The 24833-nt window shown below is 41.2% G+C and overlaps 1 protein-coding gene across 1 annotated transcript in view; it reads right to left on the reverse strand.

Moving 5' to 3' along the window:
* The window catches only part of PAH (phenylalanine hydroxylase), a 71346-nt gene that overhangs the window by 12245 nt on the left and 34268 nt on the right, over window positions 1-24833 (reverse strand). Inside the window, exons 5-8 of the mRNA XM_007527923.3 lie at window positions 12895-12962; window positions 6425-6621; window positions 5292-5427; window positions 4561-4630 (exon numbers count right to left, since the gene is read on the reverse strand). Of these exons, the coding sequence (XP_007527985.1) occupies window positions 4561-4630; window positions 5292-5427; window positions 6425-6621; window positions 12895-12962 (471 nt within the window). The remainder of the gene's footprint in view (window positions 1-4560; window positions 4631-5291; window positions 5428-6424; window positions 6622-12894; window positions 12963-24833) is intronic.

Raw genomic sequence — 24833 nt, forward strand, 5'->3', positions numbered from 1 at the left:
TGTCATTGCGTGGCTGAAATCCACTCATCTTCAGCCTTTGCTCTCAGTCCCAACCAACTTAGTACATGATCACAGAAAAGTGCCTTCAAAAGAGAGGCCCATGTTGGAAACCCCTGAATCATAATGCCTGTTATTATTTCACACAATGTTATTCTCTGCTGTTCTTTCGAGATCAGACAAGATCGGGAGTGTTCAGGGTGGTATGGCCATAGATCTCTACTGTTCTATTTCCTCATTTACTGAAGGGATATGTGTAGAAAAAAAGGAATTCTGACCACCTGCCGTCACTCATGCTTCCCTCTGGCCACAGTTCCTGTTCTCTGATGAGTATATGGTGGATGACATAAGTTTAAGAGCAGTTGAGTCAATAGGTCCCAAGGCAAAAAGGCTTAAAGCTGCCTACTGTGGCAAACACTGCTGACCCTCATAGACTGTGGGATGCATGATACAGACATAATGTGTACTTACTGCATAGCCCGAGGGCTCTGTAAGTATACTGTGATAGTCTAGCATTAACTTTGATAATTTATGTATCCCTACAGACATGCTTTTGATGTTTCTCACTTCATGTTCTAATGTAATGCAAACTTTTGTTAATAAATATTGTAAGACAGGAAAACTCCTAGTTTCCTTTGCTCTGTTCCTGCCTTTGGGTACCTGTTTCTCGAACAATTTGCTTCATGTCCTATCATCTTTCAGTCACCAAGTTGTGGACACTACCATGATGCCATCCTGACCACCCTCTCCCCCCCAGCAGACGACCACACCAATGTATCCCAAAACCCCACCTCCCCAGAGCCCTATGCCAATAGGGAAAGATAGAAATAGGCTGGGGCTATGGATCAACCTGCCAACATCCATGTTCAACTGAGAAGCAATTACAGAAGCCAGACGTCCCATAAAGAATTTTGGTCCATACTCCCAGAGAGATAAAGAATAGGAAACCTTCTAATGAAGGGGATGGGACACAGAACTCTGACTGTGTGAAATTGCACCCCTGTTATCTTACAATCTTGTTAATTAAATCACTAATAAAAATTATTTTTAAAAATATCATGAAAGATGTCTGTTCAGGGTCACACTCAGTAAACATACTGATGTGCCCATTCTATAACATTCTTACACTTGTCAATAAGTGTCAGAGTTAGTCTTTTTCAATCCTGGGTCATACTGAAGACTAGGACCCCAGGATCTGTCATGTCAGTCACAGATCCAGCTAGGCCTTGTCTGTTACATTGAGTGTTGAGTCATTCCTGGCTACACATCAGAGAACTTCATTATCCTTAACAGTGTGTGTGTGTGTGGGGGGGGGGGGGCTTTCTATAGCATTTAGTCCTTTGGATTCACTTTATACAATAGAAAACAGACACTGAGAATGAGAGTGCCACAGGTTGTAACTTAAGAACTATGTCTGTTACCAGTCATCTCTATCAGAAACAACAAAATAGACCCTTTTGTGAGCCCCCATAGGACCTTGCCCTCAACTGGATCAACAATAATGTTCATCCTCCAAATGGGAGGCTGGACAACATACTCTATGCTACACCTGAGGAAGATGGATCAAGAAATTGGGGCAGCTTAGAACGTTCCTACTCATGACCACAGAATGTGAGCTCAGTTTTACATGGATACTGAAGTCACATAGGCTCCTAAGCTGAATATGGGCCCCAGATCACATCAAATTAATGAGTTTTACAGTCAACAATATTTATACACCTTTCCCATATTTGGGAGCTACTCTCTTCCCTGATCCAGCTCTCTGGTCCTTTTTTCAGCCATGACATCGTCTCCCCATACAATAACTTGGATCCACCTGTGAATTTCAGACTCAGGGGAAAAAATAAAAATAAAAATAAAAAAAGTAAAACTAGTATAGCCACAGGCCCTTTGGAATATAACTAAAACATGCCTACTAGCTATCTACAAAACTGAAACCCCCCAACTCTTCATCTGCACTATTCCAGCCTTTAGGTTCATGATTGGTTAACAATTTGTTTGGCTTTATATGTTAACTGTCTTTTCAGCCACCAGGTTCCAGATGCTAGCATGATGCCAACCAGACTTCCCTGGAAAGACAACCCCACCAATGTGTCCTAGAGCTCCAATGCCCCAGAACCCTGCCCCACTAGGGAAAGAAAGAGACAGGCTGGGAGTATGGATCAACTTATCAACATCCATGTTCAGCGGGGAAGCAATTCCAGAAGCCAATCTTACACCTTCTGCATCCCACAATGACCTTGGGTCCATACTCCCAGAGGGTTAAAGAATAGGAAAGCTAACAGGGGATGGGATGGGATAAGGAGTTCTGGTGGTGGGAATTGTGTGCAGTTGTACCTCTCTTATCCTATGGTTTTGTCAGTGTTTCCTTTTTATAAATAAAATAAAAAGAGGAAAACAAAAAAGAACCTATAAAATAAATTTCAAATTGTTATAGCAAAAAAAAAATAAAAAGAACTAAGTCTTGATTCCACCTCACAACACTCAAGGAGACTTAATCATATACTCTGAAGAGATTACTGAGGAACTACAGTGAACTACTTTACATTCTTGTAGATTTTATGATTAGGTACCCATGAAATGTCATTATTACTTCTCATCATGATTCTATTTGCAAAATTCATCCAGTGATGATGTCTTTGTGCCTTTTACAGAATTTTCTTCAGTCTGTCTTAGATCAGCCCAAATACACCTGTGTCACTCCAACTTTGCATTCACTCATTCAAAAGAAATTATAAGGAATCTTCTATGAGCCAAGCAGTGTACAAAACTAATAAATACCCTTGACCCACTGGTGTTTACATTTATGAAGGTGGAGATAGCCTATAAATATATGCCTATACATAGGTGTGTTGGGAGGTAATGTATTCTTTGGAATGATGAAAGAAAGAGAGAAAGGGCCAGGTGGGGGTGCACCAGGTCAAGTGCACATAGTATGAAGTGTAAGGTCCCATTCAAAGATGGCAGTTTGAACCCCTGCCTCCCTGCCTATGGGGGGTTGCTTCACACGCGGTGAAACAGGTCTGCAGGTGTGCATCTTTCTCTTCCCTACTCTGCCTTCTCCTCCTCTCTCGATTTCTCTCTGTCCTAGCTAATAAAACAGAAAAAAGTGACCACCCGGAACAGTGGATTCATAGTGTAGGCACTGAGCGCCAATAATAACCCTTGAGGCAAAAAAAAAAAAGGAAACAAAGAAAGAAAGAAACAAAAAGAGAAAGGAGTAGAAGGGATTGAAGGAATTGGATGTGTCAGAAAAATGGAATAGGAAAGTGTGAGGTTTCAAAAGGATTCCATCACTGAGATTATATTTGATCAAAGACTTGATGGAAGTGAAGTGTTGTTGAGTCAATTGACATTGTGGAGATCAAATGTACAGTCAGTGAAAAAAAAAAAACTGTGGGGCCGGGCGATGGCACACCTGGCTGAGCGCACATGTTACAGTGAGCAAGGACCTGGGTTCAAGCCCCCGGTACCCACCTGCAGGGGGAAAGCCTTGTGAATGGTGAAACAGGGCTGCAGGTGTCTCTCTGCCTCTCTCTCTCTGTATCTCCCCCTTTCATCTCGATTTCTGGCTGTCTCTACCCAGTAAATAAATGAAGATAAAAAAGAAAAAAACTGTAAGAAGGAAGTGTCAGTTGCTAGGAAAAAACAGGAAGGAACCCATGTGAGCAGAGACTAGAGAAAAGGAGTGAATGGTAGGTGTGGGACCTGGAGACTCTTCCTTTAGGATCTTTTTTAGCTATATTAAGCTTTCCTTTCAGTGAAATGGAGGACCAGTGCAGGTTTTTCAGCAGAAAACAATAGAAAGATATGCCTTAAATCATTAAAGATTTTCTCTGGCTTTTGTGAAAGCACAGGTTGTAGGGAGTCAAGGTTGGGCACAGAAGACAACTTAGGAGGTGACTGCACTCACTAGTTTAAGAAACTAAGTCCATGTTTGGTCTCAAGAAGGACGATGGTCAGTTTATACACAAATTTAAAGGTAAAACATACAGGATTTTTTTTTCTGAAAGACTGATTACATGTAAGTGGGTGTATAAGAGAGGAAGGTGCCAACAATGTCCTCCAAGTGTCTTTAGGTTGAGCAAGTAGGAGGATATATCTGTCATGTGAATAACTGTGGTTAAAAAAGGTTTGAGTAGAAAGAATAAATTTTCAGGTTTTGGACAAGATGAATAGAGATGTCTAATAAAGATGGCTGTGAAGATATTGACTAGGTGGCTAGGGATATAAGCCTGAGTCTTGGGACTAAAGCTTTGGACTAGAGATATAAACATATTCATCATCAGAGTATAAATGATATGGAAAGGCAAAAGATTGAGTGAGATAACCTAAAGTCTCTATGCCAATAAAGAGGACTAAGAATTGGGTCAATTTTGAAGCAAAAGGCTACCCTATCTTCAATTCTATAACCTTCCTTGACCCAAACACCCACTTTAAATGGGGTCACAGAACTGCGCTTGGTTTCTGTTCTTGCGAGGACAGGACATCCTTGTAGGCTCAATTCATGTGAGGAATCTAGGTTCTAATTATCTAGTTAGACTGAAGCAGTTCATTCCTTACCTGGGAAAATTGGGCAAAGCTGCGATCTGAAAACAAGGGCACGTGTCCCAACAGCTCATGACAGATGTCACTGAAAGACAGAAAGCACAGAGATCTTAGAAGGGAGGAAGCCTAGAAGTGAAGTCAGACTCCATTTGGGGCAACAAGAGTAGATGGGAAGAAAGGAAACAACTTCCTGATTAATGACTTTACCCAAGAATAAGTGGTGTCAGAGGTGGCAAAACACAAGAGTAAATGAATAAAAAGAAAGAAAAGTAAGGGGCAGGGAATCCCACAGTAGTTATCAGTATGCCCTGTGCCACATAGAAGAGTCAATATTTTTGTGGACACCCTCCCTTTGGCTAGAGTGCTCATGAGTCATGAGCATTTCTCCACCCAAATTCTTCACCTTGATATTGACATCCTTATGCATAAACAATATAATCAATAATTCCCTGATGGGAACTAGAAACCAATTTCACAGCATAATAATTTCTATTCTGGAGCAAGGAACAATGGTCATAGAGAGGAACACAGACATTTATTTAGAACTTGGTGCTTCAGGTCCTGTAAGAACAGGTCTTTCCTGATCTATTGCTTGTAGGTAAGAAAAGAAACCTTTTTGGACTTTCTAAATTAAGTTATATAATTAAGTCCTCTCTTACTAATATGACTACATGCAAAAACAAGCAGGGTTCTAGTTCTGAGTATGGGAAGAGACTGGTAACAGGTAACAGGAAACTGATACTCACGGTTCTGGTGTGTGCATGGGCTTGGAGCCATGTCTGATATACTGGGTGCAGTGGAAGACTCGAAAGGCCAAGCCACCCAAGAAATCCCGAGAGGACAACAAGCCAGCCACAGGCCTCAGGCGGAAACCAGTGCAGGCTGGCAAGAAAGGAGGGACAAAAGTTCAAAGCCCATCAGGGCAGAGTCAGAGGGACTTTGAAAGCTTTGGGTAGAGAAGTGGTGCACCCAACTCTCTGGGAGCATGGGTGACCAAGCCAAGTCAACTTGACTTTCAACTTCTACTCCCTAGTTGGGTGCTATTAGCCAAGTAACTTAATTTATCTGAACCTCATTTCCCTTCTCTACAACATGTGAACAGATGTTGTTTCAAGAATCAAGAGGTACAAGAGTACCTAGATGTACAAATATAGAATCTGAGCACACTTAAAAGTCAGGGATTTGGAGCAGGGTGGTGGTTCACCTGGTTAAGCACACACATTGCCATGTGTGAGGACCTGGGTTCAAGTCCCCACTCCTACCTGTAGGGTGGATTCTTCACCAACAGCGAAACAGTTCTGCAGGTGTCTCTCTGTATCTCTCCCTCTCTATCTTCTCCTTCCTTCTCGATTTCTCTCTGTCTTATCAAACTAAAAAAAAAAAAAAAAGAAAAAGGAAAAGAGAAAAGAAAAGATGGCCACCAGCTACAGTGGATTTGTCATACAGGCACTAAAGCCCAGCAACAACATTTGTGTCAATAAAAAAATAAAAAATAAAAATAAACTCAAGGCTCACATAGCCCCATTTCATTCACAAACACATAATATAATCATCTCACAATATAGCAGGAGATATAAGGAGGGTCCTGCTAAGATTCCCTGGGTTTTGAGTTGTGTGTATATATCTCTCAAGGGAACGGATTCAGCAAAATCCACAACTGATGCCACTTCTTTTTTTTTTCTGATGCCACTTCTTCTTTTTTTCTGATGCCACTTCTTACATGAAAGTGGATGAACCAGAGGGATGTGGCACAGAGGAGTATAATGTCCCTTTCCTGGGAGAACCCACCTGCAGTGCACTACTACAAGCACACATACCTCTGTGTGTGCTTCTTCCCTGGCCTCTCCCTCCCCGGTCCTCCCTCCCCGTGTGTACTTACTCTGCAGAAACTGAGAGACCTCTTCTAGCTGGGGGATGTTGTCCTCACAGAAGCCACAGTACTTTTCCAGAAGTGGGAAAATGTGATTGTACTCATAGCATGCATGTGTATTGTGCAAGGACTTGAGTGTCCGGAAGACTGTGCCCCACGTTTTCTTCTCTTCCTCTGTGTATTCCACTTGAGGGATGGGCTGCCCGCTATGACACAGGCATGAGAGGTATGTCAGGCAGAGCAAGAGAGGCAGGAGGGTGAGGAGGAGGAGGAGGAGGTCCCAAACCTGCCACCTACCACCCAGCCTACTGCCAATTGTGCAAGTTATAGGGCAATTCACTCTCCTTCTGACAGGGGGAACAGACTCTTGCCTAAAACCAGGAATGAGAGCTCTCAGCTCACCAAGGAGAGGATGTCCTTTGAGGAAGTCACTTGGATTTTCTGTTCTTCTATTTCTCCAGCTATCACCCCAAGATAAAAATGTCCTTCCCTTTGGGGCCAGGTAGGTGCTGCCAATGTGTAAGGTAGTAGGGATAGACAATGGGAGCTGAGAGACCAGCTGGAGGAGGCCTCTTTCCTCCTCAGCAAAGGCATCAACTAAAGGAGCTTCACTTTGTACCATGTCAGTTAAAGCATTTGCATCCCTGGACCCAAGTGGATCCATGTTAAGTGAGGATGCCCCTTGCTTGATTTGCTCCATCTGTGCCCTGGGAAATTATAAAAGTGGGTAAGTACACAGTAAGTATAATGCACAAGCATTCCCTAGCATCTTCTGCAGGGACATAACAGCACTACAGCAAAGTACGGCCTAGAGATTCTGAAGTTAGAGGGGGAAAGATTCCCACCAGCTCACAGATAGCGCTCTGTATAGTCTGAGTCGGTAGTTCCAGAGACCATTTTGACATCCCTCTAAAAAGGAACTGTGTTCTGAGCAAAGAAAACCAAACAAAGCCTGACTTCAAAGTTTAGTGACTGTTCCCTGGGCTGCAAGCCTGGTTCCTAATAGGGCACAGCATGTCTAGGACCCAGCGAGACTGATACTGTTTATCTCGGTATCACAGACCATGGGTCAAACTCCAAACTAAGTCCTTCCTGCCCTTGCAGAGTTGTTGGTCATCCAAAGACATGAAAGCCAAGTGACTGTTGTAACTTGGTGAGGGTTGGAGGCTGAGGGGGCAGAATTTTTACTGAGAGTTCAAAACAAGGCAATCTCAGAAGTCCCTGCAGTGACCAACAGCAACCATTGGAAAGAGGATCAGATAAAACCTAACTAAGCCTGCACTTTAGTGCTGATGAGGGAAAAGAAGAGGCTTTGGAAATGGACAAACATGAGTTAAATTCCTGGCTTTGCCAGTTTCCTCCCTGGAACAATTGCCTGGGCCTCTGGCAATTTTGTAGACCTAGGGCTTGCAGTTGTTACAAGGGTTAATACATAGTAATTCAGAGGGTTTGAAATATTCTACATCTGACATTAGTGTTGAAAAAAAATACCAATGGGTGATTGGTAGCATCATTATAACTGATTCCTATTTTTAGAAAGGGATCTATTATTTTTTCAGAGCTTTTTAAAAAAATCTTTTTAAAATTTTATTTTATATTGAGACAGAGATATTGAGAGGGAAAGGGAATAGAGAGAAAAGAGAGAAGGACAGAAAAAGAGAGAGAGAGAGAGAGAGAGAGAGAGAGACCTACAGCACTGTCTCATCTCTTTGAAGCTTCCCCCTGTGGGTGGGGACCGAAGGCCTGAACCTGGGTTCTTGTCCACTGTAATGTGTTCGCTCAACCAGGTATGCCACCACTGGGCCCCTTTTTTCAGACCTTTCAGCAGAGAGAATGAGAGAGAAAGAAAGGTCTGAACACTATTCATCATATTCACTGTTGGGAATCAAACCCAGAAATGCATATGCAAGACCTGCTGTCTAGACCTGAGTTATTTCTGTAACAAAATGTCAAGTGATGTCACCCTGGGCACTGAAAGACATTCCCCTCCCCTGCCTCCAGCCCTAGCTAACATGTGTTCAGGGTTTTTCCACCAGAGTGAGTTTTCCTCTCATTTCAATCTGTGTGATGTGGCTGGGAGGAGATTCTACCCCTACTTTCAAGATGAATCTGTAACCAGGACTGACTGTTTAAAGCATCTCATCTCCCTGGCCACAGAGACCAGTGTCCTAATCAGAGCCCAAGGTACTCAAACAGAGAACTCTTATAGATACTGTTGCAGAGACAGTACCTCTCTACTACTTTTAAATGTGATAGCAATAACCTCAGCAATTTTTGGGAGTGTGTGAGATGGGCTCTTAAGCATGAGGTTCTAAATTCAATCCCTGGCAGCCAATGGGCCAGAGTGATGCCCTGGCTCTCTCCCTCCCTTACTGATAAATAAATCTTATTAAATCACAAACATGTAAAAGTCTGCCTGCATATAGTATTTCAGGATTTGTTTTCTTGCATATATACATGTGCATACACAGTAACACACAACACACACACACACTCCAACTTCCTTGGCATATTTAGAAACAACATTAAGCACTTTTTTCCCTAGTGTCTACTTACACCAGCAGCTCTGAGATTTGACACAATACTCAGTTTATTTTCTTAAATGTCAATTTTTTTAAATCAGCATAAGATCTCTTTAAGTAGAATAAAGCAAAACGTTTGAAGAGGGTTATTGATTGATCTTGAGATAATAAAAAAAATTCTACTTGAGTCAACTAGGATGCCCTTTCCAAAGTATTTTACATAAAGTCTGCTATTTCTCAGTTACTCCAGCAACACAAGATGGCATTCAGCATGCTCTAGCACTGACAATGGTTTCACTAGCAAGTCTTATTTTACACTGAATACCCACACACATGGAATGATCACCAAGACAAAGTAAGTTGGTGGCCCATACACAAAAACAATCCAGTGCCTCTTTGCACTGATGTTTTGAAACCTGTATTAAATATTCTTAGTGGGGTGGGAGTCAGAACATTGCACAGCAGATAGACAGGGCAGAGTGACCCACAGTGGCAAAGCTTAACTAACTGTTTCCTTGTTGTCTACAGTGATCCATCTTTGACTCAAAATATCCATGTCTTAAAACCAAAGCCCTCAAGCTAACAAGACCTAGTCTCTCACTCACTAACCCTTTCTCCATGTTTAGTAAAATCCTGCTTAATCTTTAATTTTCAGCCCAAACTTTACTTTTACCTAAATTATCCCTATGCACACATTAATGTCTACATTAAAGCACCTGATCTCATAGCCTGAGTACATCTGTGCTTTGGCTTTGGTAACACCAAGCACATTTTTGGTTACTTATTATCATTTCATTGACAGTCCTCTCTAGAAATGTTACTCTACTCTAAATGGGTTCTGTTGGCCTTGCTCTTAGGAGATATTTTGGAACATGCTGACATTTTATCAATTGAACAATTTGTCCTGAGGGGCATTTGAAAGCCAAGGAAAGAGGTCAAAGTTGAGTCTTGAAAAATGTTATGATTTCTGGGGTGTGAGGACAAAGCCAGGGGAGTCAGAGAAGGGTCTCAGAAAGGGAGGGAAATCAGCAGGGTACAGTCAGATCTCATTGTTCACCTTAGTCATTTCCCATAAGGTCACCCTGACCACAGTCACTAGTAAATACTGAACCACTGCTCGTAGGAGAAAGGCAAGAGCTGGGTTCTGTAAACATCCAGTCACATTTCATCAACAGAGAATACCTAACCTTGTTTTGTGGACAATATATTTATTTACGTGATATAGTTTACTCATTAACAATGAACTCACAGTCAACAGTACGTGGATTTGTGCCTGAAAGATTACATAACACTCCTACTTCTCCCTAGAAGGCCCTTAGGAACTCAGATCAGAAGTTCACTGATACATTGAGGTGTGTGGTTAAACAACAAAATTACCACCAAGATGCCTAAAGCTTTAACAAACAAACTTCTGATCTAAAGAGATCTCCAAATGGTCACCTGTTTGTAGTCTAAGAAGTGAAACAAGAAGTCAGTGTTAGCAAGTTTCACCTCCTTACCCTGGGAGCCTTTGTATCAAGTCGCTCAAGTGTTGTCCTGCTCATTTGTGGCTGGGATTGCCTGGGAAAATGCTACAAGTATTCATTCATTTAAGGGCTCCTTCACACATGTAAACAAGGGGTCCTTGAGTGATGAATCAAAGATACCAGATACCAAGGTAAGATACTATTATAAAAGAAAGGAAGGGTGACAGATGACACAATTAGTTTGCAAGTGAAGAAAGAAAATGGGGTCTCAAATGGTATTTATATTTTAAAACACACTCATTCTCCTAAGGTAACACAGGACCGTGAGCTTATTACTTAATTATTTGGATTCATCTATCAAGGTGGGAAATTGATAAGATTTTTTTTTTAGTGATTTCATTTTTTGTTTTTGTTTCTTAATTTTATTTACTTATTTGATGGGGATAGAAAGGGAGAGAGCCAGAGAGATGCCTGTTGACCTGCTTCACTGTTTGAGAAGCTTCCTCCTTTCATCTGGAGTCCAGTGACTTTGAACCCACGTAAGGACACTGTAATGTGTGCACTCAATCAGGTGTCACCACCTGGCCCCCAAAAGATCTTTTATATTTCTCAGAAAGCCATACATCTGTGAGTGGTTTGTAACACTGAATTGAACTCTTTTTTATTTTTATTTATTTTTACTGATATCCAATATCATGAGACTTTTATTGATAGTCACAATTTTTAGCATTTGGGGATCAAGAAAGTTGAAGAGGATCCATTTCTTCCTTCAATCCCCAATAGCCAAGAATAAGTGGCTGTACCTGCTGAGTGACTCCTGGATTATATGGTGTGGCCTCCAGGTCCCAAGAGTCCCCAGCCATTCAGCAAAGGGGTGAAGGAAGATTTTGATCTTAAACAAACTTGAGTTCCAAGCTAGAAGATGCTACCTACTTAGTATATAACTTTGGCAGATTAGTTAGCTGTTTTAAGCTTTGGTTTTCCCATCTAAATAAGGAATAGTTATTCTTCAATCCATTTGATTCCAATTTACTTGTCTGTTATAAGTGTGTGTGTGTGTGTGTGTGTGTGTGTGTGTGTGTGTGTGTGTGTGTGTGTGTGTGTGTGTGTGTGTGATGTGTATCTGAGAGAGACCAAAGGTTCAGTCAGCTCTGGCATATGCAGTGCCAGGGATCAAAGCTGGGACCTCATGCCTGCTTCCCACGGAGTTACCATTAAGACTAAATGAAATAATGCATCGCAGTTATGCAAATGGTTTTCATGCCTAAGGCTCTGACTTCCTAGGTTCCATACCCAGCACAACCATATGCCACAGTTTAGCAGTGCTCTGGAAAAATATATCATAAAGTGAACAAAATAATGTATGTAGAGTTCCATGATCCTCAAGGCTATAACAAACAGAATCTAGACTTCTTCACTGTCTGAGAGACTCATCCACACCTGATTTGATGGTGTCCATCTCAATAGGCTGGACAAAAATGGGGACAGAGGAGAGATCCCATGTTCTGTGAATCACATATTAAGACCTGAAATGATAGACTAGGATCAGCATGGTTCTAGATCCTCTCACCATGAGGAGTCACTCAGAAAAGGGAATGTGTTCATTTTCTGGGGAGGTCTGGCCCTTTGGAAGGTAGCTCTATGCTCAGCAAAGCAAGCTCTTAGCTCCTTATCTCCCTCACATTCTAGCAAAATTCATAAAGTCCCATGGCCTCTGGATTATGGACAGTCTAGCAGTTTCTTCTTGCCTATCTTTCCTCATCCTTTTAATGAGAGCTCAGGCCCTTTTCAGATATTAAAGTTTCCATTGTTAAGGTTCCAGAGGACTCAAAAGTTAGCAGGACATCTCTCTTCTCAGCGACTTAGGGACACTGGGTATTTGCATTTCCCTTTGGCTAACATACATATTGGAGGAGGAGGTGCACTAGAACCCTTGGCAAAAACAAACAAACAACAACAACAAAAGATAATTAACTCGTGCTAAAATTACACTTCACAGCTGGATCAGATCAAAGTAGAACAAGCTGAGTCCCTGAGTCGCAGGGAACCTCAGATCCTCAGATGATTCATTATTTCAGCAAAGCAGTCAACTCCTCTTTGAATGTAAATTATTCTTTTTCCTCCTCCTCACCCCCCACCCTGTATTTAATGGGGAGAATACCAGAGGCAGTTGTAGTTCAGGGCCAGGCCTTCTATAATGACTACAGACATCACTGCGTAATTACACAACAAAGCTGGAGATAAAGCTAGGCCCCTCCTGAGCGGTGGGTAATTTTGTTTTGTTTGGTGGCTTTAACTCATTTTTATTAAAGGAAGGACTTAAACACACACACACACACACACACACACACATAAACACAAATGGTGTACTCATAGGCATATACACACAGAGAAAAGGGTATGCTAATATTTTCCAAGCCTGAGTAACTAAGGGAGGTGTAGGTGTCCAGAAAGTTCTTCCCTATTACTCCAACAAGCAAAGTGGACTTACTGTCTGTAGCTATAAGCAATGTCTGCAAACTCTTTTCTCCTTGCCCGGTACACAGGATCCGTAAAACCCTAGGAGAGAGGAGATTAGTGAGTTCTCAGAATTTAGGGTGAAGGGCTCTGGCACAGTTGGATATGCTTAGAATGGGGGGGGGGGCTCTTGAGCTGTGATAGTCCATTGCTCCTTTCCCCTGACTCTACCCCCCAAAAGAAAAGTCTCAGATGAACTCAGGCTAAGCCCCTTCAATGCAGTGTGAGTCTCTCTGTCGTTGGCCTCCAAAGTACAAAGGGCATATAGTATCTCTGACTTTAAACTTGCTGACTTAGGCAGAGGCAGGAAGCTTTTTCTGTAGAAGATAATTAATATTCATGAAATTTTCAGCCAAATGCATGTGCCTAGCTCTGCCTCCTAGCTTCTAGATGAGCAAACACTAGGCTTACTGCTACTGCAGATTTTCTGGTTTTGTTTGTTTGTTTTTTGCCTCCAAGGTTATCGCTGGGGCTTGGTGCCTACACTATGAATCCACTGCTCCTGGAAGCCATATTTTCCCATTTTTGTTGTTGTTGTTGTTGTTGTTGTTGTATAGGACAGAGAGAAGTTAAGAGAGGAGAAGACAAAGCGGGGAGAGGAAGATAGACACCAGCACATATGCTTTACTGCTTATGAAGTGATTCCCCTGCAGGTGGGGAGACTGGGGCTCAAACCAGAATCCTTGCACAGGTCTTTGTGCTTCACACTATGTGTGTTTAACCCAGTGCACTACCGCCTGGCCCGCCCTATTGCAGTTTTTAAAAAGACATTCTTGGGGGTCCTGAAATTGGAGCATCTTGAAACGTTCCCACTCATGACCACAGAATGTGAGCTGAGATCTACAGGGATGCAGAGGTCACACAGGCTCCTAAGCTAAATATGGGTCCCAGATCAGATCAAATTGATGGGGTTTACAGTCAACAATATGTATATACCTTTCCCATATTTGGGAGCTAATCTCTTTCCTGATCCAGTTTTCTGGTCCTTTTTCCAGCCATAACATCATCTCCCCAGACAATAACTTGGATCCACCTGCATATCAGATTTCAGGCTCAGGGGAAAACAAATAAAACTAGTATAGCCACAGGCCCTTTGGAATATAACTAAAATAGACCTACCTGCCATCTGCAAAATGGAGACCCCACAACTCTTCATCTACACTATTCCAGCCTTTAGGTTCATGATTAGTCAACAACTTGTTTGGCTTTATATGTTAACTCTCTTTTCAGCCACCAGGTTACAGATGCTATCATGATGCCAACCAGACTTCCCTGGACAGACGACCCCACCAATGTGTCCTGGAGCTCTGATTTTCCAGAGCCCCACCCCACTAGGGAAGGAGATAAGCAGGCTGGGAGTATGGATCCATCTGCCAACACCCATGTTCAGCGGGGAAGCAATTACAGAAGCCAGACCTTCCACCTTCTGTACCCCACAATGACCTTGGGTCCATAGAGGGATAAAGAATAGGAAAGCTATTGGGGGATAGGATGGGATACAGAGTTCTGTTGGTGGAAACTGTGTGGAGTTGTACCCCTCTTATCCTATGGTTTTGTCAATGTTACCTTCTATAAATAAAAAATAAAAATTTAAAAAGGACATTTTTATAATGCCCTTTAGATGCCAGTCTGTGGATACCAAGAATTTATTTTATTTGTAACTTTCACAGCAAACTTGTAAGGTATACCAGTATGATTATCCCCTTCTTTTCAGTAAAAGTAATGACTTGAAAAGTAAACTCAAGTGAAGGGGAAGCCAGGACTTGAACCACCTAAATCTGTGCCCTTTTAACTATGTTTCAGTCTTTCTCAACTTTTACAACTTACCCAAGGTTTAACTATCTGATTAATCAATCCCAGTCCATTAAAGGAATGATAATCATTTCTCCTGTAAGGCTAACTCACAGACAGCCTGTCCCTGCTAACTCATAAGAGCATGTTTTCTAATGGAAAAAAGCCAAAGATGACTTTTCACGGGGGGTCATGAATCAAAAGATGATTTCAGCAAATCACAAAATGTTATTTTCTTGATTTTTTTTCTGGGAGTTTTATAGTTCTCAAACTTAAGTAATTCATTAATTGTGGGTCTACTTTCGTTCACTTTCACATGACATCCCTGTTTTTCCCACACCACTTACTGAACAGCTTGCCACTTCACCATTGAATGTACTTAGCTCCATTATTAAATACTGGTTGATAATATGTGCATGGGTTTATTTTTAAATATTATAAATATTAATTTTTAAATATTTTAAATATTACTTCTGGGTTTTTTATTCCTTTTTTCTTGTACTGACTTTATGGCACTACCATGCAGTTTTGATTATAATAGCTTTGTAATATAGTTTGAGATCAGGACATTGATTTCACTCCAATTGTCTTCTTTCTCAAGGTAGGTCTTTCACACTGATTTAGGAAATATTTTTGCATATGACAACAACAACATAAAAAACACAAGCAAGCAAAAGCAAAATTTAACAAATGGGAAAGCATCTAGCCAAAGGCTTCTGTATGTCAAGAATATGGTCAACAACATGAAATGGTAATCACTCAATGAAACATTGGAAAACTATATGTCTGAGCAGAAGTTAACATCAAAATATATAAAGAACTCATAAGACTGAAATGTTAGAGGGAAGATGACCAGAGGGCTCTGAACTCCAACTCCATCTGGACCCATAGAGAGAAAAGGAAAAAAGGGAGGGACATTTTGATGTAGTATTAGGTGTATGTGTGACTTGGAAAGGAAAAGAATGTGGGATCATAGAAAAAAATGGACAAATATATACAAATACAGATAGAGAGTTGTAGAAATAATAATTAACAACCCGCCAATGTGTCCTGGAGCTCCGATTCCCAAGAACCCTACCCCACTAGGGAACGAGATAGGTAGGCTGGGAGTATGGATTGACCAGTCAATGCCCATGTTCAGCGGGAAAGCAATTCCAGAAGCCAGACTTTCCACCTTCTGCATCCCACAATGACCTTGGGTCCATAATCCCAGAGGGTTAAAGAATAGGAAAGCTATCAGGGGAGGAGATGGGATACAGAGTTCTGGTGGTGGGAATTGTGTGGAGTTGTACCCCTCTTATCCTATGGTTTTGTCAGTGTTTGCTTTTTATAAATTAAATTAAATTTAAAAAGAAATAATAGTTAAACCATAACTGCAACCTTAGGAGAACAGCTATAGCTTCCAGTGGAAGGAAAGATGACACAGAACTCTCGTGTAAAGTTGTATCAGTTACCTTGTAATTTTATAAGTCAATATTAAATCAGGGGAGTTGGGCCATAGTGCAGCGGGTTAAGCGCACATGGTGTGAAGTGCAATGATCGGCATAAGGATCCTGGTTCTAGCCCCCAGCTCCCCACCTGCAGGAGAGTGCTTCACAAGCAGTGAAGCAAGTCTGCAGGTGTCTTTCTGTCCCCCTCTCTGTCTTTCCCTCCTCTCTCCATTTCTCTCTATCCTAACAATGACGACAACAATAATAACCACAACAACAATAAAAACAAAAAGGGCGGCAAAAGGGAAAATAAATAAATAAATAAATCACTAATACAATTAATAAAATTAACCAAAAAAGACTTAATGACCAAAACACAAATAATACGATTAAAAAAATGATCAGATATTTCCAAAAAACACATCCAGATGGAGAATAGGTTACTGAAGAATGCTCAACATCACTAATCATCAAAGAAATGCAAATCAAAATCACAAAGAGTTATTTACTGACATCTATTAGACTAGCTAGTCTCAAGAAGATGAGGATAAGTGTTGACATAACTCTTGAAGAGATCTTGTGCACTGTTGGCCAAAATGTAAATTGTTACAACTGTAATGACAAAGAGTATGGAGACTTCTCAAGGAAAAACAAATCTATCATATGACCACCAATTCTACTTATTTCTGAAGAAAATGAAATCACTATCTTAAATATTCACTGTAGGATTTTTTTTCTAATAATAGCCAAGGTGTGAAAAACTTAGGTATTTATTGGTGGGTGAATAAGAAAATGTTATATATATGTTTCTCAATATTATTCATCAATAAAAAGTAAGCAAAAATGGACTTTAATAGCATTGTACTAGGATAAACAAGTAAGACAAAGACAAATACTATAGAACTTAAAAAAAAAATCCAAACTCACAGAAGCAGAGAGTAGAGCATGGTTTGCCAGGGGCCAGGGTATGGGAGAAATGGGGAGGTGCTGGTCCAAGGGTTGAAACCTATGGTTCTAAGATAAATTTCTGAAATCTGGAGAATTTAATGCACAACATGAGGACAGTAGATATCAATTTGTTCTGTGTATTGAAGATCTCTGGGAGAGCAGCTCTTACATCTCCCCACAAAAATGAAGTGAGAGCTATGTGTGTTGTATGTGTCTACAGTGAGTTTGGGATTAAAATCCATCTCAAGTTGGGGTCCACTGGTAACACAACCAGTGACTATGTGCGAAGACCCAGGTTCAAGTCCCTGGTCCATACCTGCAGAGGGGGAGCTTAATAAGAGATGAAGCAGGGCTGCAGGTGTCTCTCCTTCTCCCTTTTTCTTCTGTATCTCCATCTCTAATCCTCTACCAAACTCAAATACAAGTTAAAGTAAAATTAAATCCAATCAATATAGAGAAAAGTCAGAAATAATGACAGAGTAGATGCATCAACACACGCACTACACTGATTTTGCATATGAAAGATGATTAGCCTCGGGCCTTTCTAGATCAAAGGTTCTAAAAAGTTGATTCACCTGCAGAGAGCCTTGCCACCTCATTGCATGGATGAGCTTGACCTTGAAGTCCGCAAGGCTCCCAGAGATCTGGATCTTGCATCCCTTGTGCTGCCAGGTGACCAAGGAGGCCACAGCAGTCATGTGCGAAACACTCTGAATTAAGCTACAGTTGGTGATGACTAATCATCCAGTCTCAATTTAGACTAATAACAGCAATTTCAGTAGCGCCGCATGTAATTTATTTATAATCACCCTGTCTCAATTAAGCTAATAGCAGCAATTTTGCTCTCACTACATGTAACCAAGTATGTTTTGACAGTGAATCATATTGTTGGTGAAGGAGTGGATGGAGGGGAGGGGACCGTGGGGAGAAGTCGAGAGGTGGGGAGTGGAGAGAATGCTGCAGGCGGCCACATTAGAGCCCCGCTTATAGTCTGCAAGCAATTCATTCATTCAAACTGCATTTTCATGACATGGGCTGTTGAGGGGTGGGTGTGATTTTTGTTTCCTGGAAGTTTGGCTGAAAGGATAACTATATGGAATACTCCTCTAGGGTGAGATGGTGGTTTGGTCATTTCTTGATACCACACTGAAGTTAAGCCTCAAAGATACCATCTCTATGCATTTACTTAATGACTGATCGATTGTTCCGCCAGGATCATTGTTGGGGCTCAGTGTCTGCACCATTTCCAGTGGCCATTTTTTTCTTGTTCTTTCTTTTGGATAGAGAGTTAAAAACAGAAAGAGAGAGAGGGAGAGAGGAGAGAGAGAGAGAGAGATACCTGCATTACTGCTCTACCACTCATAAAGCTTCACGGTCTCACACATGCAAGTCTTTACTCCACCAGGGAGCACATCGCCAGTCCCTGCTTTTTCATTGTAAGAAAGCACATCAAGGAGGTCAGGTGGTGGCACACCTGGTTAAGCACTCACATTACAGTGCACAAGGACCCAGGTTCAAGCCCCTGACCCCCCCCATAGGGAGAAAGCTTCATGAGTGGTGAAACAGGGCTGCAAGTCTCTCTCTCTCTCTCTCTCTCTCTCTCTCTCTCTCTCTCTCTCTCTCTCTCTCTCTCTTTCACACTCTATCTGGACCCACTTCCCTGGGCACAAGTCTCTCCTGCAGCCCAACATGCATTGTTCCCCAGACAAAAGGAGGTAAGAAAACACCTCCACATCCTGCCCTCTTCAAAAACTTACAGGATTAAAGGATGCCCCTGCCAAGCTCTAACCCCAGAACTCAGTCCACTCTCTGTGTGACCCATCTGATCAATAAGTTGATGGGGGGTGTGGGGGAGAGAACACCAGGGCATCACTCAGCATTCGATGATGTACCTGGCATTAAACTTGGGACCTTGTACTTGCAAGTCTGTTGCCCTACTACTGAGATAATTCCAAATGCAGGCACATAAGTCTGCATACAGTTGGACAGATCTGATGCCAAGCCTGTCCCTGTTCCTCTTTTGACATCCTGGACCTCTCCCTTAAGACACTGAACAGCCCATCCTTAAATATTCCAGATTGTCTCAGGATCCCAAGCCTCTGCACAGGTTCATCTCCCAAAGCCTCTTGCTTCCTGGCCTGACTTGTACCTTCTTGAGTTTTAAGGCCGAGGGTTTCTGTTCACCCATCTTCCTGAGGCTGGCAAGTTGGTCAGTACAGTTCCCAGTTCCCCAAGAACTGGATCTAAACTCCCATCAGTCATCATCATTAGTAAAGATGATTTGCATACACACACACACACACACACACACACACACACACATACACACACGTGTGTGTGTGTGTGTGTGTGTGTGTGTGTGTGTGTATCTGTGGAAACAACACACACACACACAGCTTCACATACAGATGTAAATGATAGCTTCCAGGACTGGGGAGACAGCATAGTGGTTCAAAAAGGCCGAGGTCAAAAGTTCAATCCCCCACTCCACCATAAGCCAGAGCTGAGCAGTGAGGTGGTTTCTTGTTTCTCTGTGTCTTTCTTCTGCACCTCTTTTATTACAATAAAATATAATAATAATAATAATGGATAGATTCCAGACACAGATTCATATTTGATCTCATACTAATCATGGTCATTACGATGATGAAGTGGCACTCAATAAATGTTGGTTGTGCAAGCAAAACAAAAATAATAATAATAAAAGGGGTTGGGCAGTAGCTCAAAAGGTTAAGCACACATGGCGCAAAGCACAAGGACCAGCATAAAGATCCCAGTTCAAGCCCCCAGCTCCCCACCTGAGGGGGATCGCTTTGCTAGCTGTGAAGCTGGTCTGCAGGTGTCTGTCTTTCTCTCCCCCTCTCTGTCTTTCCTTCCTCTCTCCATTTCTCTCTGTCCTATCCAACAACAACGACATCAGTGGAAACAATGGCAATAACAACAATAACAAGGGCAACAGAAAGGACAACAAAATGGGAAAAAATAATAAATACATAAATATTTTTAAAAATAGGGGGTTCCTGGAAGATGGCGGACTGAGAAGCTGCTAGTGATCTGATCACATCTTCTGGAAACGGTAGGATTTTCTGCCTTTAGTAGGCCAGTCAATAAGTGGTGACACCAAGGAGGTGACTATAACTTAATTTGGGTTAAGAATTAAAGTAGAGGTGGCACGGACTAGCAGGTGGGCTGCTCCAGACTTCCCAGGCTGCAGCAGGCAAGGCGGGTGCGCCGGGCACTGTCCTCCGGCCAGGAAGGCGGCTCCTCCACCCATTGCAGAGCGCTGCTGGGCACCAGCAGAGGACCAGGAGGGAGCACTGTAGCTCGGGGGCTTTCTCATGGGAGTCTGGGAACCACCACGACCCTGAGGGCGGATCCGAGGACATCCTTGAGTACAGCTCTCATTGGATCAAAAGGACTTGGAGCTAGTTTTCATCTTTGAGAAATCCTTTAAAAAAGCTTCCGGGCAGGGTTCCCGGAAGATGGCGGACTGAGAAGCTGCTAGTGGCTGAGCTCTGACCACATCTCCTGGAAACGGTAGGATTTTCTGCCTTTAGCAGGCCAGCCAATAAGGGGTCCTAGCGGTGACACCAAGGAGGTGACTATAACTTAATTTGGGTTAAGAATTAGAGTATGGGGGGGAAAAAAGAGGGAAAAAAATTTTTTTTTCTTCCTTTTAATTTTCAATCATACCTCCTTCCCGCCCCCCCCCCATAACCAGTCCTTTTCTTTACCAAATTCCTGTCCCACCAGGGAGTATCATGAATTCTAAGTCTATACCCTTCTGAAACCTCTGGCCTTTTTTCTTTCTAAGTAGCCAACCCCCCCCACCTCACCCCGCATAGCTAATTAAATAGTTAAAAATAAATATATTAAAAAAACCCTTTCCTTTCACTGCCCTTTTATGACTGTTCTTTTTCTTATCTTTTTATTTTTTCTCTCTCTGTCTTTCTTTTTTTTTTCTTTTTCTCATTCTTGTCATCACTTCTTCCTTAATCCTACAGCTTCCAAAGTCACAGCCCCCAACCCCCACATCAACAAACAGTGTGCTTTTTTGAATTCACTGATACACATTTGGGAATTTCCTTTCACTGCTCTTTAATTACAGCTCTTTTTCTTATCTTTTCCCTTTTCGCTCTCTTGTCTCTCTCTCTCTCTCTCTTTTTTTTATCTTGTCATACACTTCTTCCTTCTTCTTTGCCTTTCTGAATTTGTGAATTATTTTGGGGAAGAAATCGGACTCAGAGTGGACTCTCTATGTGTGTATCTCTGCTCTAGATTCCTTTCCCCTCTTGTTACCCCTAGAATATACAGTGGATAGTAGATTTGCATAACTGTCTATGCTTGCTATCCTTTCTTTCTTTTCTCTTTCTTCACTGGGATTTGGTTAATATTTTTTCACGGACTGGAAAAATTGTTTGGCTAACTGCTAACAATTAAACTACTTCAATACTTGCTTCAGTTGCTACGGTAATTCCTGAGGTTGGTGAGTGCAATTGTCATAAAAGTATTTAGTACAGTGTTACTTGTACTGAAGACACAACAACTGAGGAACAACAGAGCATAAAAAAATAAAAGAAACATATAAATCAAAAATATGGGTAGATCAAAAACAAATAAAACTGCTACTCCAATGAATGAAGACAAGAGCCCAGAAGAAACTACAAATCAGCCAGAAGTAACCATAGATAAGAAAAGTATGCAAGCAATAATAAACTAATTAATCACAGAAATGAAAACAACATTGGAGGAAAGGAATGGCAGTATTAGGGAAACAACAGTTGAGACCCCCAAGGAAAATACTGATTATCTTGAGGCAATTAGAGAACTGAAAGCTGAAATAGCTGTAATGAAGAAAGAAGCTGAGGCAAGGGAAAGCAGACTAACAGAAGCAGAAAAATGAATTAGTCAGACAGAGGATGAGCTAGAGAAAACTAAGAAAGAGGTGAAAGAGCTTAAAAAGAGATTGAGAGACACTGAAAACAACAACAGAGACATATGGGATGATCTCAAAAGAAGTAACATTTGTATAATTGGCCTGCCAGAGGAAGAAAGAGAGGAAGGGGAAGTAAACATTCTAGAGGAAATAATACAAGAAAATGTCCCAGACCTGAATAATAGAAAGGACATCAAGATTCAAGAGGCCCAGAGAGTACCAAACAGAATCAACCCAGACCTGAAGACACCAAGACACATCATAGTCACAATGAGAAGAAGTAAGTATAAAGAAAGGATCCTGAAGGCTGCAAGAGAGAAACAAAAAGTCACATAGAAGGGAAAACCCATAAGATTATCTGCAGACTTCTCCACTCAAACTCTAAAAGCCAGAAGGGAATGGCAAGATATATATCGAGCCCTGAATGAAAAAGGGTTTCAACCAAGGATAATATATCCTGCTAGACTTTCATTCAAACTAGATGGAGGGATCAAAACCTTCTTAGATAAACAACAGTTAAAGGAGGCAACCATCACCAAGCCGGCCCTGAAAGAGGTTCTAAACCTCTTTTATATATATATAAAAGTATAAAGTACTATTATATATATATATAAGTATAAAGAGGTATAAACCTCTTATAAACAAGAACATCACTATAATACTGGCAATATATCAGAACAACAAAAAAAAATTTTTTTGAACAATGGCACTACAATACATGAAATCCATAATATCAATAAATGTCAATGGCTTAAACTCACCCATCAAAAGGCACAGGATGGGGAGATGGATCAGAAAACATAACCCAACCAAATGCTGTCACAACAAGATAAACACAGACTTTAAGTGAAAGGATGGAAAACTATCATACAGGCTAATGGACCACAAAAAAGGGGCAGGAACAGCCATTCTTATCTGAGACACGGTAGATTTTAAATTAAATAAAGTAGTAAAAGATAGGCAAGGACATTACATAATGATTAGAGGATCAATAAGCCAAGAAGACTTAACAATTATTAACATCTATGCCCCAATGAGGGACCATCTAAATACATTAAGCACCTACTGAAAGAATTTCAAAAATACATCAATAGTAATACAATAATACTGGGAGACTTCAATACCCCACTCTCACACTTAGACAGATCAACAAAGCAGAGAACCAATAAAGATACAAGAGAATTGAATGAAGAGATTGACAGACTAGACCTCTTGGACATTTTCAGACTCCTCCACCCCAAAAAACTGGAATACACCTTCTTTTCAAATCCACATAACACATACTCAAGGATAGAGCACATGTTAGGCCACAAAGACAGCATCAATAAATTCAAGAGCATTGAAATCATCCCAAGTATCTTCTCAGACCACAGTGGAGTAAAACTAACATTTAACAACAAACAGAAAATTATTAAAAGTCACAGAATTTGGAAACTAAACAACATACTCCTTAAGAACCACTGGGTCAGAGAGTCACTCAAACAGGAAATTCAAATATTCCTGGAAACTAATGAAAATGAAGACACAAATATCAAGAATCAAAATATCAAAATATCTGGGACACAGCTAAAGCAGTACTGAGAGGGAAACTTATAGCCATACAATCACATATTAAACACCAAGAAGAAGCTCAAATGAACGACCTTACTGCACACCTCAAGGACTTAGAGGAAGAGGAACAAAGGAACCCTAAAGCAACCAGAAGGACAGAAATCACTAAAGTTAGAGCAGAAATAAACAACATCGAAAATAAAAGAAACATACAAAAGATCAATGAAGCCAAATGTTGGTTCTTTGAAAGATTAAACAAAATTGACAAACCCCTAGCCAGACTCACCAAACAAAAAAGAAAGAAGACTCAAATTAATAGAATTGTAAACAATAGAGGAGATATCACAACTGACAACACAGAAATCCAGAGAATCCTGCGAAACTTCTAGAAAGAACTATATGCCACCAAGCTAGAGAATCTGGAACAAATGGAACAATTCTAAAAACATATGCCCTTCCAAAACTGAACCAAGAAGAACTACAAAATCCAAATGCACCAATCACAGACAAAGAAATTGAAACCGTTATTAAGAATCTCCCCAACAACAAAAGTCCTGGACCAGATGGCTTCACAAACGAATTCTACAAAACTTTCAGGAAACAGTTAATACCCATACTTCTTAAGCTATTCCATAAGATTGAAGAAACAGGAATACTCCCTTCCACCTTCTATGAAGCCAACATCACCCTGATACCAAAAGCTGATAGGGACAGAACAAAAAAGGAAAACTACAGACCAATACCTCTGATGAACATAGATGCCAAAATATTAAACAAGATCTTAGCCAACCGGATACAGCAACATATCAAAAAGATTGTTCATCACGACCAAGTGGGATTCATCCCAGGAATACAAGGCTGGTTCAACATCCGTAAGTCAATCAATGTCATTCACCACATCAATAAAAGTAAAGCCAAAAACCACATGATTATCTCAATAGATGCAGAGAAAGCCTTTGACAAAATCCAACACCCATTCATGCTCAAAACTCTACAAAAAATGGGAATAGATGGGCAATTCCTCAAGATAGTGGAGTCTATATATAGCAAACCTACAGCCAACATCATACTCAATGGACAGAAGCTGAAAGCATTCCCTCTCAGATCAGGGACTAGACAGGGCTGTCCACTGTCACCGTTACTCTTCAACATAGTATTGGAAGTTCTTGCCATAGCAATCAGGCAAGAGAAAGAAATCAAAGGGATACAGATTGGAAGGGAAGAAGTCAAGCTCTCACTATTTGCAGATGATATGAT

Source organism: Erinaceus europaeus, chromosome 7 (assembly GCF_950295315.1).
Source record: "Erinaceus europaeus chromosome 7, mEriEur2.1, whole genome shotgun sequence".
Taxonomy (NCBI): Eukaryota; Metazoa; Chordata; class Mammalia; order Eulipotyphla; family Erinaceidae; genus Erinaceus; species Erinaceus europaeus.